General features: G+C 38.4%; 1 protein-coding gene across 1 annotated transcript in view; it reads left to right on the top strand.

Annotated features, from left to right (window-relative positions):
* Positions 1-19,141, top strand: part of MAP3K21 (mitogen-activated protein kinase kinase kinase 21) — a 58,797-nt gene that overhangs the window by 23,773 nt on the left and 15,883 nt on the right. Inside the window, 3 exon segments of the mRNA XM_037510411.2 lie at positions 402-550; positions 1,325-1,500; positions 9,887-10,127. Coding sequence (XP_037366308.1) covers positions 402-550; positions 1,325-1,500; positions 9,887-10,127 — 566 coding nt within the window.

Raw genomic sequence — 19,141 nt, 5'->3', positions numbered from 1 at the left:
CTGTGGGACTAGAATCCTCAGGGTGTAGCAATCCTCAAGCGCTTTTACCTAGCTGTGTAAAAAAATGAGATAGCAGGGGAAACATCCAAGCATCTACATGTACCTACATTACTCTTAAAAGTGCAGCCTGGCTGTGGACCCTGTTCAATTCTGTTAGGCACTGCTTTCCTATTCAGTAGTGGTTTTAATTTCTATACTGAAGGCTCAAGTGACTTCTGGGAAGGCATGCATTTGCACGCGTTTGAGAGGTTAACTAGAAGGGTCCACCTCTCACCTTGGGATGATGGCCACTATGGCTTTGTTAGAAGAGGAAATTATTATTAGGAGCTGAATGCATTACTCCCACCTGCTGTATCAGGAGTACACAACCTGTGTAACTTCATGAAAACTTTGCTTTCTAGCTACGGAGTGCTGCTGTGGGAGCTGCTCACGGGAGAAGTCCCCTATCGTGGCATTGATGGTCTTGCTGTGGCTTATGGAGTTGCAGTCAATAAACTCACACTGCCCATTCCATCTACCTGCCCTGAGCCATTTGCCAAGCTCATGAAAGGTATTTGCACACCTGTGTTTTTGTGTCAGTGGGGGGTGAGGGACTTGTTCATGAAAACATCTATCCTTTTTTAATCAAAAAGAATTTTTATGATTCTAATTTTCAAATACTTTTAAGTAATTATACTGATTGAAGAATTAGAAACCTTGTCTTTGATCTAAGATATTAGGTAAAGATTTGATGAACTAAGTAACTTAAAAATTACCCAATTTTATCAGTGACTCATTTATATACAAAATTCAACTGAATGGTACTAAAGCTTTCATCAAGTACACTTGTAGAGTTCAAAGACAATATTGAGTTGGCTCCAGACAGGCTATTTTAAATTCTACCTAATAATCAAAAGTGTTTTAACTGGCATGATTTTGATATGACCTATCTTTGAAACATTGTTAACTCATTTTGTTAAGCAGCAAGTTACTTTATTTCTTTGTGAGGGCAGGTCTCTGAATTCTTCTCTTTTTGGAGATTTTGTTTTCTTGGATTGAGTTGTTGAACTCTGTGTTAGTGTATTATCTGACCTGGGCAGTTTAGGTACCAGAAACACAGTATTCACTGCAAGGCATGGAAAACACCACATATACATAGTAATGTCTGTAACAAAGGCAGTGAAAACATTGTCTAATATTTAAGAGTAACTGTTATATATCTCTCTGACACAGAGACTGTATAAAATAAGATTTTCAAAGGATTCTTAAAATCTTCGGCAGACACTATCAATATTACCTGAACTATATTGAGAAGTACAACTAATGTGCTTCTTATTTATTTTAGAATGCTGGCAGCAAGACCCTCATATCCGTCCATCCTTCGCCTTGATTCTTGAACAATTGATGGCTATTGAAGGAGCTGTTATGACTGAAATGCCTCAAGAATCTTTTCATTCCATGCAAGATGACTGGAAGCTGGAAATTCAACAAATGTTTGATGAGCTGAGAACAAAGGAAAAGGTGAGAGATATATATTTGACTATATAAGCACATTTTTTAATATCATAGAAAGTCAGAGTCAAGAACCAGTGTGGGTATTGTTCTAAAATATTTTCAGTCACCAATATTTATTAATTCTTGCCAAAACAAGACTGAACCATTTTCAAAATGCATAATTGAATATAATTCCCTCTATTAAGGGAATTTTCAAATGTTAAAAAGAGTGGATAGCATGGTAAATGTGCAAAAACCAGCTTTAATTATTGTCAATATTTTATCATTTTGTTAATCTTTTTCCCTATATCATTTTTTTTAACTGGAGGATTTCATATCAAATCCTACACTCATGTATTTTGCCCTGAGATACTTCAATAAACATCTCTAATTGGTAAGATTTTTAAAAATAACTTTCTTTTATTATCTTTAAAAGTAATAGCAGGGGCTCCTTGGTAGCCTAGGGGTTGAGTCTCAGCGCTACCACTGCAATGGCCTGAATTCTAACCCACATGGTGCAGCAGACCCCTACTGTCTTGCCCACTGCTCCCCTCAGCTGTGTATTTCAGTAGATCTACCTGTTCTGCTCCCCACTCTGTCCCTGGTGAATCCTTTCAACCTACTGTACCTCTGGCTTGTACCCCAATTCTTCTACACCAAAAAAAGGTAATAGTAATTCCTTGATGTCATATAATACTTCATAACCAAATGTCACAATTTGTCTCAAAGAGTTCTTACAGGTTTTAGTTATATCCTTTAAAGACTTTTATACTAATGGCATCACCCCATTTCCTTTTATCTTCAAGACATTGCTTTGTAGGGAAATTGGAAAAATGTGTAATTTTTAAATTTTTAATTAGATGCATCAAGTTCTGGTTGGTTTTTATATTTTAAGAAAAAGACAAAAATAAACTTATATGTTAAACACACTGAAGCTGCATTTATATTGTCATGTTCAAAGTGAAACATGAGAAGTAAAACCTCCCCTATTTGGAAGCCAGACTGGTTGGGAAATGAACTAAAATTGTCTCTCTTGGCTGTTGTCAAATTACTGTTACCAGTCATTGGAGAACCCCAAATTCAGGGCATAGTTCTGTGACAGTAACTTACTTTTTAAAAACCTGTTTGTAGAACCAGAGCATTTTGAAGTATGGTTTATTCCAGTTATCTGAAGTACATAATTGTTCAGGATGCTAAATTTTTATCTTATACATGCATTAAATGTCAGGTTAAAGTGAAATATTGCAAGTAGTTGATAACCTTTATAAAACCATATTATCTCCCAGGAAGGAACTTTTATAACTCATATTTGTAATTTTAAAATGGTGGAATTCTTTTAAAGTAGGTGATTGTATTTTGCTATTTTAAAGAGAGTTCTTTTGCTTACTCCAATTTATGACACTGGAATATGCCTTATGGCATTGCTGAGAGCCACTCTCCTGTGTTAGAATCACCTTGTCCTGTGTAGTGTGACTTTCATATTATCTCTTGACTTGTACCTTGACCAAAACACAAAGGTCTAAAGCCAACCTAAGTGCAAAGGAAAGGGCAAAAGTGGGAATCAATATATATGCTCAGACATTTCTTGAGAGCTAATGTATGCCATACTGTTGTGATACTACCACCTCATATGCCCAAATTCTGTCCTTGAGTAACTTACTTCTGTGTGGGATTTAATTGGATCTGAGGGGGGAATTAATACAAGGTTTATCATGGGTATTCCCCCAAATACAAATTGTTTTCTAAAACAAAACAAAAACAATTGACAACTGTGTCTATGGGGAAATTGCTCTGAGCTTCAAAGTGATCATTTTATTTCAGCAAAAATACTGAATATCTACTGTATGCTGGGAAAAGGGTTAGAGAACTGAGATACAAATATGGATATGGATTCTGTAGCCTTGCATGGTCCTCTGAATGCCAGGCCAGTTGATAAGTTTTTAAAATGGGCTTAATATACTATCTATTATCAAGGACATTAGTGTAACATGTAAGTGTTGACTTAATATGCTGTTGACATTTTCAAGCCAAACATTGAAATCAGAATCTCATCCTTACTCCTCCTCTGCCTTCCTTCCCTCTGCTTCCTCTTTTGTGATGTGGGATTGCTGTCCTCTTAGGTTTTCTGTTTCAGAGGTCTTGGAAGATCATCAATGACCATTCCTTCCCTGATGCCTGTTGTTCTCACTTATCCCCTATGTTCCTGCAGTAGCATCCTTCCTGGCGGTTCTCCATTCATCTTGTTGCTTTAATTTATCCCCTCACTACTGCTGAGACCTTTCTAAACAGCAAATTTGAACAGCCTTACTTTTCCTTATTAACTTTCTTTGTCCTTATATATTTAGTTTCACTTTTCTCCCATCCATACTGAATTCCTCTCAGTTCCTCGAACGCCAAGCCTTTGACAGTGACCTTGTACAAATTCTCTGTGGAGAACACTGTCCTCTCCCTTGCCCTTATCCTTACTTTAAAATTGCTGGATTCTTCATTCTCAGTCCTTTCTAGGTCCCTCAGTCCTTTATTTTGCTGCACCAGATAAAACTGTGTCATGGTTTCTTGTACTTCACTTATCACAGGTGGCACCCAATAATACTTTATTGTTATTTGCTTCTTTAATACTTCTTGGTCTGTCTTTTCTGCAAGATAACAGCAGCATTGAATAAAGTACTCGGCATTAAACACATTAAATAAACATGTAAAGTTTCTTAATATGCTTCTGGTATATATTTTAATAGGTGAGATATATTGGCAATTTTTATCCACATTGTTATTACTAATTTAAATGAAAAATAGTCATATAAATCAGCTGTTTAACTTCTGGATAAATGTTCTTGAGAAACCCTTGCACCTGGGCACAAGGAAGATTGTTAACTGGGCATTGTTTGCTATAGTGAAAAACTGGAAGCACCCCCTGATACTCACTAATAGGGGACTAGATGCCTAATCCTATCCATATCCATACAGTGGAAAAATCTATATAGTTAAAATGAGTGATCTCTGTTTACATGTTTCAATGAGGATAAATTTCAAACATGATACTGGGTAGAAAAAGTGAGTTACAGAGGGTGCATTATATATCATTTATGTAAATTTGTAAAAAACACAAAGCAGTACTACTCATAGTATAAAAAGACTAAAAGCATAAACAAGGGAAGGATACATACCAACTTAAGAACCACAGACCAGAAGAAGAGAGAGGGGACAGGGTCAGAGTGTGATGCATTAGGAACTTAACAGGTCTGAACCAGACAGGGCAACCATTTAGCATCTATTAATTGTTGATTGTAAGTACTTGGGTACTTGCTATTCTCTTTCATTGTAGCAAATTTTCAATATCTCTTAACTTGGAATGATCATAAATAAGATTAGAGAGAAATATGTTTGCTGCTAATGTTTACAAGTCATGTTTACAAGTAGTAGACTTAAAGGTAATTTTTTGTCTCCCAAAGAGTTGTCAGTAATTTGAAAGTTTAAAAACACTGTAGCAGGCAAAAATAGCCTTAGCCCTCTCCCCCTCGCCCCCCAGCCCCCACAGAGCTAATGAACACATGGAACTCATGTAATAAGAAACAGTTATACTGTTTGACTCTGTTCAGATCATATCCATAGTTCTGTGCTTGATTGTGGTCACCAGGTTTTAAAGCACCTCCAAGGAAGATGGTCTGGAAGGCAGGAGAGGGACCAGGAAATCTGAGCAGACAGAGATCAAAACAGATGCAGAAGGGGGTGAGAAATGTAGGGGCTACCCTCGAAAAGTGGAAGAACTTGCAAGTAGACAGGTGAGGAACTGTATTTTATGTTGTTTCAGAGTTCAGAAGTAGGACCTCTTGGGTGAATGCTCAGGGATTAACATTTAGTCTTGAATTGACAGTTTTCTAAACTTTGGAGCTGTCTGGCAGTGCAGTAGACTGCTTCTTGAGCTGTTGGTCTTCAAGGAATTGAAGCCAACTGAAGAGGGTATCTATATGGGACTGTGAAAATGGATTATTCCCCCTCCACCTCTTTTACCATTAGATATTCAGTGGAATGCCAAAATCTGTAGTCATCTTGAGGAGCGGTTAAGACCAGACCAGACAGCCTGGTTAGAGTTGGGATTGTGCATTTGCTGATCGCAGAGTATTCTCTCTTTGCCTCATCACTATTAAACGTCACAGCCACGCTGTCTCATCTCGCTCAGGGATAGTGTGAAGCTTAAATGAGTAATGTGCAGAAAGTGCTCAGGGCAGTTCTTACAGTAAGTGCTAAATAAGTGTTAAGTGTTAGTCTTACAACAAAGGAAGTGGTGGCTTTGATTGAAGCCAGGGCAGGTCCTGGCAGCCACCACCATTCCAGAGTCAGCCATATGGGAAACCAGGCTCTGAGCAGTAATGCCTCAAAATGACTGACTGGATTACTTTTTAAATCCTGCAGTTCTTTGAAGGATTACTATCAGTAATATTGTGTGTTTCTTGGAAACTTTAATACATTTTGTCCACTTAAAAGTGATTGTTTTTCTTTGCATTACCCCAATTTTTTATCAGAAATTCTATAATTAGATGTTTATTAGCAAGAGTAAGATGATTTTGAGGAATGGGAGAGGATTTTAAGGAAACAAAACTTGAAGTCACAGAATTTAAAAACTGGAAGTAACATTAGTAATTATTTTAAAATGTGCATTTTACATTACTGGGAATTATGAAACTGTAGCATAGAGGCATATTGAATGAATTAGCTCTTATGTGGTTTTATAAAAACCAGAAAAGCATGTTTCAAGAATGTATGTCTGCCTTTTCTCCATTTTGAGATTTATGGTAGTTTCTTTGCTTCTCTTTTGATTGACTTTTTGAGCTATCCTGTAGTGGGCCTTTCCTCCTTTTTTGTATGATTTTTGTGCAGTGCTCCTTGAGATGAGGTATCTTGTGAGCCTTTGCTTTACTATTAGAGGATTTTTAATATATCTATATATTACTGAAAGGTTTGTAATTGCATCTTTTTTGATGGAGTGAAAAGCCAGTGTACGTGCTGTATCTTGCTTTCTTGTTCACTGATTGTTAAGGTAGGAGGCATCAAACTTGGAATTAATGGCCAGTAACTTGGCTGTGCTCTGTGTTATTCAGTAAACTGTAGCCTCCTTAGATACCAGTTCCTCCCTAAATTCCTGGCTTCTTATCTCTGTGTGTCTTTCTTTGTGCATGGGGTGCATGCACCTGTCTTTGAACCACTGTATGAAGGCATGTCACCATTAATGATTAACATCTCCGGCAGGAATCCAGGTTTGTCATTACTAGAAAGGCCTGTGCCAAACAATTTAACAAATACTACTGCTTAGTAGTCTCAGCAACCGAAAGAATTTTAATATTTTTCATAATTTGGAAGTATTCAAAGGGATCCTAATACTCCAGACTCCCTGCCCCCCTTTTCCTTTTGAATATTTTAAAATCCAGAAGGAAGTATCCCTTGGTTCCTTTCTTTTCTTTTTTTTCTCTCTTGTGAAATCTTAGGCAAGTGTTTTTTTTTGTTTTTTTTTTTCTTTTTTTCTTTTTTGATTCATAAACTCTTTGCAAGGGGCTTCACATTTTAGCTTGGAACCTAGAATTAAAAATCAAAAATTGTTTCTTTTTAAATTACTGTAGTTGTAACCAGCAAAAGCCTAATTGAATTTGTTACCCTTATCTCTTCCTCATACCATTTCATTGCTCAATAACTAATTGGGTTGATATCAGTGCCACTGAAAAGTAAAATCTTTTTTTTTTTAAAGATTTATTTATTTATTTATATAAACACTGGGTACAGTCAGAAGCGCGGGAGGGTGAGAGAATTCACCAGAGTCAGAGCGGGGAACAGAACAGGCAGAAGGACCGAAGTACACTGCTGAGGGGAGCAGCGGGCGGCAGGAGAGGTCTGCGCGCCATGTGGGACACTCACCCGGCGGCCGGGGATCAAACCGGCCCTGCAGAGGCTGCGGGCAGCTTCGCAACCCAGCGCTCAACCACTGCGCCACCAGGGAGGCCCTAAAAAGTAAAATCTTAACAAAAGAACAGATAGTAATGAGTTAGAAATTAGAAGTTGAATGGAAATAATTCTCTCTTTCCCAGAAAAACTACAGTAAAATCTCCAATTTGAACAGAGTAGCTGACTAGTTGAAGAAAGTCACCAGTGGTATAATGGAGGCCATGATTTTTTTTTTTTTGATATGTACATTTCCTTTTTTTTTCCTTTTCAAATAATAAATAAAAATTTATATCAGGCACAATATAATGAAGAAATACTAATCTGCTCTATAAGTAAGAATCAGTTGGTACATTTAACAAAAATTGAGTTCTTATTTGTCTTAAGTAAATCATTCTTCTACAATTTTGTTTATGAAGTTTGTTCTGAAAACATAAATTTATTTTTATTTATTTATTTTAAAGGTTTATTTATTTATTTTATACAAGAACCGGGTTACAGACCAGATGCATGGGAGGGTGAGAGGATTCAGCAGAGACAGAGTGGGGAACAGAACAGGCGGACTGATGAAATACACTGCTGAGGGGAGCAGTGGGCAAGACAGGAGAGGTCTCCCTCGCCATTTGGGACCCTCGCCCGCCAGCTGGGATCGAACCCGCGCTGCAGAGGCTGCGGACAGCTTCACAGTGCGGCGCTCAACCACCTGCGCCACCAGCGGAGGCCCTGAAAACATAAATTTAAAGAATGTTCCAGAGGTCAATGTCCATCTACTTAATAGATGTACCATAAATTCAGAATTAATTTGATCTGAGTAAATCGGTTATATTTGTTTATAGAGCTTCCCAGTCACTTCTTGATATTATCATGTTTGTTTATGGAAGGGTGGTCCTCTCCGTTTCTGATAACTGTGTTGATGGATAGCCACAGATTATTCTTTGAACTCATCTGTAAAATGTCCAGGGGATTAGTAGGCTTGAGTTAGCATTTCAGTCCCTTGGCTCAGCTCTCGTTTCTTCCTTGAGCCTCCACATTACAGTGTTTCTTCGTGCTTCAATATTCCTGAGGTGGGCCTATATGTAGTGTGACCTGTTTTATATCAAATATGGAATGTTTGTACAACACTCATAGCTGTCAAAGCGCCTAACTCAAAACTCCACCTGAAATGGAATCCATAATCTCTAACATAGACTTCAGTATTAGGATATTCTGAGGTTAAATGTGTCTGAGGTAGTGCAAGGGACAGTTTATAAGTGTCTTGATTTCTGTGCAAGTGCTTGAGTTAGTTGCCGAGTAATCTAGAAGAGAGGTAGCTCAGTGCTGAAAGGAATATTTATGTCTTTGATAAAGAATTCAAAGCTTTGGGCCTCCCTGGTGGCGCAGCGGTTGAGCGCTGGGTTGCGAAGCTGCCCGCAGCCTCTACAGCATGGGTTCGATCCCCGGCTGCTCCCCGGCCACAGGAGGAGGGTCCCACATGGTGTGCAGACCTCTCTTGCCACCCGCTGCTCCCCTCAGCAGTGTACTTCGGTCCTTCTGCCTGCTCTGCTCCCTGCTCTGCCTCTGGTGCATTCTCTCAAGCTCTCATGCTTCTGACTGTACCCAGTGCGTGTATAAATAAATAAATAAATGTTTAAAAAAAAAAAGAATTCAAAGCTTTACAGCAATGAAATAAGAATTGAGGTGTGATTTTAAAACTTTGTGGAATTTTCAGTTCTACTATTGAATACTTTTTTTCTAATAGGCATAAAAGTATTCTCCAATTTATAGATTTTTCTGTTTCTCGGAAGTTCAATAATTCTAAGAGTAAAAAACAACAGGAAGTTAAACTTTAATCAGTAAGTGTCCTGACAGCGGGAACTTTTTTTATATATAATTCATGATGATCTGTGCATAAAGTGATATTTTTCCTATGCTGATGAGATCCTGAAAAGTTCTTTGTATAATGAACCTATTTCCCCTTGGTTTATAATTTGATGTCTAATTTTCATTTCCGATGCACTTCAGCTCACTTCTAACACATTAGCTTGTTTTTTCCTGTGCTTTAATTGTCTAGGCATATTCTTAAATATTAGGAAGTCTCTGAGGGCAGAAATCTCAAATGCAGCCTTTTGTAGCTGCAACAAATATCCTTTAATCAGTCAAGCTTTTAACTTTGGGCTTTATTTTCAATCGGTCATTCATTTCATTGATACATATTAATGTTCATGTTATGTATCAGTGGTTATAAAGACTAGAGATGAAGGGAGAGAAATGTTAAAATTGGGTTTAAAAAATGTGTGATGCCTCTTTCAGGATCATAAAACTAAAAGACCAAAAGACAGCCTTGTGAAAACAACTTTGGTTTTTGTCTGCAGTAATGATGTGCTGGAAATGACCTCACACCTACTGTTTTGTCCACAAAGAGCAGTGTCCTGTGAGGACTTGAATAACAAGGTGGTTAAGAAGGAAATTTTGGCTCCTTGATTTTGTTGGTGTGACTCTGTTTCAGGAGCTGCGGTCCCGGGAAGAGGAGCTCACCCGAGCAGCCCTTCAGCAGAAGTCTCAGGAGGAACTGCTGAAACGGCGTGAGCAGCAGCTGGCAGAACGGGAGATTGATGTGCTGGAGCGGGAGCTAAACATTTTGATATTCCAGTTAAACCAGGAGAAGCCCAATGTAAAGAAAAGGAAGGGGAAGTTTAAGAGGAGTCGATTAAAACTCAAAGATGGACATCGAATCAGTTTACCTTCAGGTATGATTTTGTACTTGTGTTTCCTAAGATTTTTTTGGTATGTCATCCCTGCAATCAGCTTCTTTGTTTTATCAGAGCCAGGTAGAGATGCTGGAATAAGATTTTAAATTATTCAATGAATAAGTATCTTCAGTGGCTTGCCTCAGTTCATGATCATAGTTTAGTGCTAATGCATTTATACCTAAGCAATGGCTCAAGGAGTGCATTGCAATACATTGCACACTGTATTTCATGCTCAGCATACTTTCATATTTTGAATTCAAAGCAGAATTGCTTCGTAGCTGAATGTTCTGAACCAGGCTTACATGACATTGTGAAAATGGAGAACAACAAAACTATTGCTACTTTGTCGTTATGTTTATTGTTTCTACAGAGATCTATAATGTCTGGTAACAGCTCATTTAGGATACTGAGGTTGGTGTTAGCACCTTCAAGAATATACATCAAGTGCTTCAGTTACACATGTGCTTTCATCTTAGGGTTTAAAATCCTTGTGGTATAAAAATGAACCAGTAAATCTAAGCAAGCTTTTAAAACTATTTTTAAAATGTTCTGACAATAACAAAAGGATTATGTGTGTTAGGAGAAACTACATAGAATAGAAAACAGCAAACATATTAATTTGCGAAGTTAAGTTCTTTAATGTTATGTGTTCTGCTCGACTTAATCCCATGTAGTTTACGATTCTTTCTAATATGAGGGAAGAACGGTGACAACACAAGAGCTGGCTGCATTTTCATAGACTGTGCATTAGATAACTATCTGTATGCCCCTCTCCCTCTATCTATATGTTTCAAATATTAGAGAGCTCTTTTTGGATTATAATGTTTTCCTAAGATGTTTGTTGATGGCATGGAAATTGGATTTAAAGAATAACAATTTTACTTTATATAAAATATGCATCAATTGTCTTGTGAAAATACTGCAAAACACTCAGAAGCTTTTGCATTATTCCAAAAATGCCTGGCAACCTGCTACTTTTTAGGTTAATTACAGATGTCCTCAATTGATCAGAAAATTGCTGTATGTGGTAGTCATTAGGACAAAATGTACGTTATTGATTATTTGGTTTCATGAGGTGAGAATAAGCTCTGGGACCTATTATACATTTCACCTTTGACCTCCCCAGGTGAGGGGGGTATACATTTCCAGGTTCTCTGATGTCTGCTTTTAACTGGAGTATAACTTGGAGAACCACTGACTGGACTTTCTTATATGTCAGACATCACTTAAAGTAGACTATTTTATTTGTAGTGAGGCTTCTGCTTGCAAGCACAGACGAAAAAAACAATTCAGAGAGCACTCCATTTCAGTTTTCTTTCTTTTTTAAAAAGATTTATTTGTATTTATTTATGCAGACAAAAACTGGAGTGTGGGGCAGAGGTGCAGGGGGTGGGAGGATTCACCAAAGTGGGGAGCAGAACAGGCAGATCTACTGAAATACACTGTTGAGGAGAACAGAGGGTGAGACGGGAGAGGTCTGCTGTGCCATGTGGGTTAGTTCCCAGGCTAGGGATTGAACTCGGGCTGCACTGGCTGATGATAGCTTGATAGCACTGAGACTTCAACCCATTTCAATTTTCTTTACCTGTTCTTAGCTATATCAGCATTCTTCTCTCTGTATCATGAGTACGTTATGATTAATATGAACTAATTCCATTAGGAAAACTTTGGAGGGAGGGACTGATGGAAAATAAACAGGAGAGAAATCAAATCATTCCAGTGATTCTTTGATCTTCAGTAGTAGAGGTTTAAATAAAATCTCTCAGGAATCCTGAAGTTAAACTTTCAATCTTATTTATCTTCTCAAATGTTACTCAGCCAGTGCTTTGCATTTATTCAAAGCAGGTTGAATATGATTGTTTTTGATGGGCTTATATGGTTCCTGTATTGTGCTATTTGACTTGTCTGTTTCTGAGACTAGAGAGGACATTTTAGTTACACATTTATTTGTGTTGTGGCACTTAATAAAATGGTCCAGCTAAAATATACTGTTATAATCTTAATTCATCTTGCAGGAATGAAATCTGGCTTCTGTACTTTAGCATGGCAGTTACCTTTATACCCACCAGATGCTGCTGCTTGTTGTAACACTATTACCACTATAGGAATACCTCATTAGGACTCCCAAACTTTGAGTGTGTATGCACACGTACTCGATCACTTCTGTAATAGTCTAGCATAGGCACACATTCAAAGATTCAGAGTGGGAAAAAAAAAAAAAAGAAAGAAAGTGAGAAGCTGAAAAAAATTGAAATGAAATAAATAAATGGATGTAGAATTTCAGTTTTGCAAGGTGATTCTGGAGTTGGATGGTGGTAAAGTTTGCATGACAGTGAGAATGGACTTAATGTCATTGAATTGTACACTTAAAAAATGTTTAAGATAGGGCCTCCCTGGTGGTGCAAGGGTTTGGGCACCACTCTATGAAGCAACCCTCAGCCTCTGTAGCACGAGTTTGATCCCCAGCTGGCCAGAGAGAAACCCACATGGCGAAGCAGACCTCTCCTGTCTCGCCCACTGCTCCCCTCAGCACTGTATTTCAGTCAGTCTGCTTGTTCTGCCCCCCACTCTGTCTCTGGTCAATCCTGTCACCCCGCCATCTCTGGCCTGTACCCCAGCTCTTGTATGCATAAATAAATCTTTAAAAAAATGTTTAAGACAGTAAATTTCATGTTATATATGTCACACAAATATTTATGTATCTGTGACCACAATAAAAAAAAATGGAAAAAGAAAAACAAAGATTCAAAGTGAAGAATGATAGCTGTAAGGAGAATTATTTTTCTTCTTCAGGACTTTTTGCTTTTATCTGTACCATAAGTTCAAGGGAGTTAGTGGATTTTAGTAGTATTATCTGCTAGAAAATTCTTTGAATTACCAAATTTTCAAGCTGCTTAAGGGTACACTGTCAAGTAGAAGCAGTGATATATAATCAGCAGTGGTGATACTTTCAGTTTACCAAATTACTTGAACACTTTTTGTAGTAGCTTTCCCAATGTGTGACTAATTTGAAGAATTTCTCAGAAACATATTTGAGACTTCTACAAACTGACCTTTAATATTTGTGCTTACAGATCTTTCAAACACTTGTTATCAAATATGATTATTATGATTTTTTTCTTTCAGAATCATTGATGATAACCTTTAATCTTAGGACTTTATAGTATGGCAATTTCAGAATTATTGATGTTAACTTTTAATCCTATGGCTATTTATAGCCGTGGTGACTTATCAAAACTCTCGAAGTTATTCCTACAGGCAATCCTTCATAGATGGCTACCAAATACAGAAGATAAATGATTAGAAAATGACACACCAGAATCTCAGATAAGAGTTTTTAAGTTATACTTTGTGAATTGTTGAAATTTCTTGGAATTTGTAGAAAAAGAATGATCACCATAGACATTTTTATGTTGTGACCATTTTATATCATGCTGAATTATGTTTATTTCAAACCAAAGTTGCCTTTTTAGAATATATAAAACAAGGCAACAATGATTAAAAACCTTCAAAGTTGGTGTGGATCCAAAACAGCAACAGTGAAACATCAACCATCTGCTTCTTGTGTGTGAGTGTGAGAACAAATCACAGGGGAGAAAGGGCCAATACTTCATAAGGCACTGCCACCACTGTCATATAAAACAGAATATTTCCATGAGCCTGTATTAACTTCCATAATGGAACATGTAGTTGTTCCTTGTACTCCATGAGGGTTAGGAATGCCAATCTTCTGCATAGTCAAAAATGCCCTTATAACTCTTTTTTTTTTTTAAAGATTTTTTTTGAAAATTTATTTATTTATTTATACAAGCACTGGGTACAGTCAGAAGCATGGGAGGGTGAGAGAATTCACCAGAGCCAGAGCAGAGAGCAGAACAGGCAGAAGGACCGAAGTACACTGCTGAGGGGAGCAGCGGGTGGCAGGAGAGGTCTGCGCGCCATGTGGGACCCTCGCCCAGTGGCCAGGGATCGAAATGGTGCTGCAGAAGCTGTGGGCAGCTTCGCAACCCAGCGCTCAACCTCTGAGGCCCCTTATAACTCTTAACTCTCCCCAAAACTTAACTACTAATAGCCCTCTATTGACTGAAAGCCTTACTGATTGCATTAACAGTCAATGAACACATATTTTGTATGTTAAATGTATTATATATTGTATTGTCACAATAAAGTACACTAGAGAAAAGAAAATGTTAAGAAAATCATGAGAAAACACGTTGACACTATACTGAATATTGATACTCTAAATTTGTATCTGCTGTTTAAAAGAAAATCTGCGTATATATGAACCCTTGTGAAGTTCAAATCTTTATTGTTCAAGGGCCAATTAGCAATAAAAATACAAGTATGGGTTTTGCCCAAAAGTCTGGACAAATGATAATTTTCTATGGGCAGGTATCTTTGAGAATGCTTATTCTAGCTAATACAAAGAAAACGGAACATCAGCCATTTTTCTCAGCCAGATGAGAACAATTCAGTTCTCATTTTCCGAAATGTGCTGGGACAGAATCAACCTTCCTTTGCTTCACAGGGACAAAGATGCTTATAGTAAAGAGTATTTTCTTTATTTTTTAAAGAGAAAGAAAGCCTCCTTTAATGGAAATATTTAGACTTTTTTCAAAAGGTCAGAAACATTGTGAATCTTTGGTATTGTTAAAATCCAGCCTTGTACATTGGCTACTGATCCTTGACTTTGCAAGTGGTCCATGCTAAGTTACCTGACCTGTGCTTAGTATATGCTGTGATCTGGCTTTGTTTTGTTCCAAGGCTTGCAAGGACATGCCTGCCTTCTGCTCTGGGCTGGAGGATCCTTCTATAAAATGTCATATAGAATTTGATTTCATGGTTCAACCTTATGGGCTAGTTGAACATTTATAAGGCAGTTTAAGTTAAAATAAACTGTTTCATGTCTGAATAAGAATATTTCTTTACCACTCCTCCTACCTACAATCTAGCCAATCATCACTCCTGCTGAAATTTTCCTTGCATTGTTTTTTTTTTTTTTTCCTTTGCTTAAACTGCTTTGCTAGTCAAATATTTCATAAAATTTCTTATCTGGTATAGATGGAAAAAGCCTCCATCTGGAACTTTATTTCCATTTCCCTCCACCCAACTATCTAGTTCTCAGCAATTAGATTTCAGTGCCAGTGTGATTCTGTTTCAAAACTCTGTACAGTTTTCTCATTCAACAAGCTCTTAGAGGATCTACCATGTACCAAGTCCTAAGGGTTACAGTAAACCATGATCTCTGCCTTCATGTTACTTATAATCTTAAACAGAAAATACTGTGCAAAAGACTAATCTCCTTTTATGTGCAGGGCGCTGTTTCCATTTTGGAGTGGGGTCTAGCTGTGATGGAGACTACAGTGACCTGTGCCCTTAGGAGGGCTGCTGTTGTATTGGGGGAAGGGTGTGAACTTTAAGCTAATAATTGCACACTTTTTTTTTAAAGATTTATTTATTTATTTGTTTATTTATTTATTTATACAAGAATTGGGGTACAGGCCTGATGCACGGGAGGGTGAGAGGATTCACCAGAGACAGATTGGGGAACAGAACAGGCAGACTGATGAAATACACTGCTGAGGGGAGCAGCGGGTGTGACAGGAAAGGTGTCTTGTGGGACCCTCTGCTGTGCCATGTGGGATCCTCGCCTGTTAGCTGGGATCGAACCAGTGCTGCAGAGGCTGAGAACAGTTTCACAGTGTGGCCCTCCACCGCCTGCGCCACCAGGGGTGGCCCTGCACACTTTTTTACTTGCTACAGTTATTAACTACTATGAAGGAAAATTCATATGACAATGATTAGCAAAGAGATATCACCTAGTCTAAGGAGATCACTGAAGACTTCTTTAAAAAGTAATATTTAAATAGAGTCTTGAAGTAGTATCTTTTTTTTTAAGATTTATTTATTTATTTGTTGATTGATTGATTGATTTATACATACAAGCACTGCGTACAGTCACAAGTGTGGGAGGGTGAGAGAATTCACCAGAGCCAGAGTGGGGAGCAGAGCAGGCAGAAGGACTAAAGTACACTGCTGAGGGGAGCAGCGGGCAGCAGGAGAGGTCTGCACGCCATGTGGGACCCTCCTCTGGTGGCCGGGGACAGCCGGGGATCGAACCGGCACTGCAGTGGCTGCGGGCAGCTTCGCAACCCAGCGCTCAACCGCTGCGCAACCGGGGAGGCCCCTTGAAGTAGTATCTTAACAAATAAAGAGGATTAAGGGGGAAAAAAAGGAAGAGAGCAAAGCTTTATTTCCTTCCAGGAAATGGAAAAAGACCAGTGTGGTTTGACTTAAGGGGTCAACAAACTATGCCCCATACACCAGGTCCAGTCTTTTCCTGTTTTGTCCAGTGCATGAACTGGACTATACACTTTTTTTTTTTTAAAGATTTATTTTTATTTTTATTTATACAAGCACTGGGTACAGTCAGAAGCGCGGGAGGGTGAGAGAATTCACCAGAGCCAGAGCGGGGAGCAGAGCAGGCAGAAGGACCGAAGTACACTGCTGAGGGGAGCAGCGGGCGGCAGGAGAGGTCTGCGCGCCATGTGGGACCCTCCTCCGGTGGCCGGGGAGCAGCCAGGGATCGAACCGGCGCTGCAGAGGCTGCGGGCAGCTTCGCACCCCAGCGCTCAACCGCTGCGCCACCGGGGAGGCCCTGGACTATACACTTTTAAGTACACAGAGAAAGAGGAATATTTCATGACATGTGAACAATATGTGAAATTTATAAATAGCATTGTCCATAAACACAGTTGTATTGGAACTCAGTCACCTATGTTGTGTGTGACAACCTTCACACATCATCATCATCAATTTGAGTGGTTGTAACAGAGACCAAATGGCTCACAAAGCCTACAGTATTTACTGTGTGACACTTCACAGAAGGTTTTCTGCCTTCTGCTTTATACCACAGCAAATGATGGGAGAAAGGGGAGAGGTGAGGTTGGAGCAGCAAGAAGAATTCAGATTTGTATTCCATGGGCTTATAGAGTAGGTTATGATTTTGACCTGTAACTTGAGAATTATAAGAATCCTTTGAAAGATTTAAAAAATGCACATGGCTGCTTTTGGGTAGACCAGAGTGCCCACATCTAGATGCAAAAATGTAGAATGAAGAATTGTGGGAGCATCAATATGAAATGATGGTGGTGGTGAGAGAACAAGAGTTGCTAATGTATGTTGAGCACTTTTTAGATCCTGAGCCCCACACTAAATGTTCTCTGTACTTCTTTGTACTTGATTTTTTACAACCATCCTACGAAGTAAGAATAATGATTTCCTCTCTCCACCATTTTTGGGTAAGAGATGTTGGTTAACAGATAAGGTTAAGTTGCCTTCCCAGAATTGGTTAGTATGTGGTTAATTAGCCTTCAGATCCAAGTTTGTTAACTCCAGATCCTAGAAAATAAGCTTCTCAAGTATAAATATAAGGGTGATATATACTACAAAATTTTTAAGATATTTTATGTTTGACTGGATGTGGATGGTCAGGGAGAAAGCAATAGCAAAAAAACTTTATAGATTTCTAGTATGAATAATTGGATAGGTAACTTACTTAGCAAATTCCAACTCTTCCTCATTTCAAATGCCAGGTGGTTCTTTAAGGTTCTTTAGAGTATAATTTTCAAAAATTAACTCTCTTGCAAAATGAAATAAACATGTATCAAAGATTTTATTCAATTTTTTGATTAATGAGGGAGCCCATTAAAGTCAGTTCAAATGAAAATTTGAGGAGGTATAAGTATTTAAGAGCAAATTAATAAAGGAATGTTAGGCTTAGATTACTAGGTTAAATATAAACTTGATTAATTACCAGTATGGCAATAAACTATAACCTTTTGGACTGTCTTTTTGGCCAGACAGAAATTATTTGTGTCATCCCCAGACAAAATCTACAGGTTAACCTCTGACCCTGCCAAGTTGTAAATATAGCCCAGTCAATAGAAAACCAAAGGTTAAGAACTCAGCACTACCCTGCAAGAACACCCAGTAATTTGTTTCCTGTGTGTACATTCTTGGCAATCTTCCTGTTTACACAGTTGTCCCAAACCCTTTCCTCATCCTTCTGGTAATGTGAATTGTTTGTCCATACATTCCCTTAGTTCTCTGTCGTGGCGACCACTGCGTTACAGCTAGGTAATTGTAAGTATCATTTGTGGAGTGCCTTGACCACAAAATGCTTTCAGCTGTAGGGCAAAGGAAATTTTTCCTTGACCTTCTTAGGGTCCCTGAGTTTGTTTGAAAATTAAGCTGACAAAGACAGGTCAACAAGGAAAAAGCATAAAAATGTGCTTAATGTAAGTTTTACATGGTACAGGAACCTTTGTAAGGAAACGAAGACCCCAAAAAACAGACCTGAGTATTTTTATGTGAGGTTTACGTGAGTGGAAATTGCATAGAAATGTGATAGGTTAAATAGCATGAGGGGAGGGCATCCCATCCTCACCGACACTTTCTGTTTTAATCACCATAGCAAGGCCTGTGAGACATTTGTTGTGCCCACTTAGCAGTTGAGAAGACAGTCTCCCAGAGCTGGGTTCCTTCTGGTTTGAGGTCTATTGTTTGTTAGTGACAGAACCAGTTAACGTTAACCATTTAATGTCTGGGCTTTCCTGTGTCTGTTCTGTTTTTAACTATGTCAGACTGAATGAAAGGAACCCTTTCTTCCCAAAAGATTGTATGTTCTAGATGTTCTCAGTAATATTTCATTTTCTGCGGGTGTGTGTATCTCACAATGCCTAACATATCATAGAATCTCAATCGTTGAATCCTGATGTAGATGGGAAATTAAGAAATAGACTCTGATAGCTACTTCATTTTCAGTGTCTGGCAGTTTTACTTTAATTGCTAAATGCTAAAGAAGTGGCGGTGAAGATAACCTAAAATCATGAAATCTCTGCAAAACTGGGAGACTGACAGAAGTGGAAGGGGCACCCAGTGGGCTAGGATGAAATGTTATTGGGGCTTTGGGGGTGGGCATGGTATATAATAGCATTCATTTGTAGAGA

The sequence above is a fragment of the Talpa occidentalis genome, unplaced genomic scaffold (genome assembly GCF_014898055.3).
Source record: "Talpa occidentalis isolate TD23 unplaced genomic scaffold, MPIMG_talOcc4v2.1 talOcc4.14, whole genome shotgun sequence".
Taxonomy (NCBI): Eukaryota; Metazoa; Chordata; class Mammalia; order Eulipotyphla; family Talpidae; genus Talpa; species Talpa occidentalis.
The sequence above is the reverse complement of the archived record's forward strand: the minus strand, read 5'-3'. Positions and strand labels throughout refer to the sequence as shown.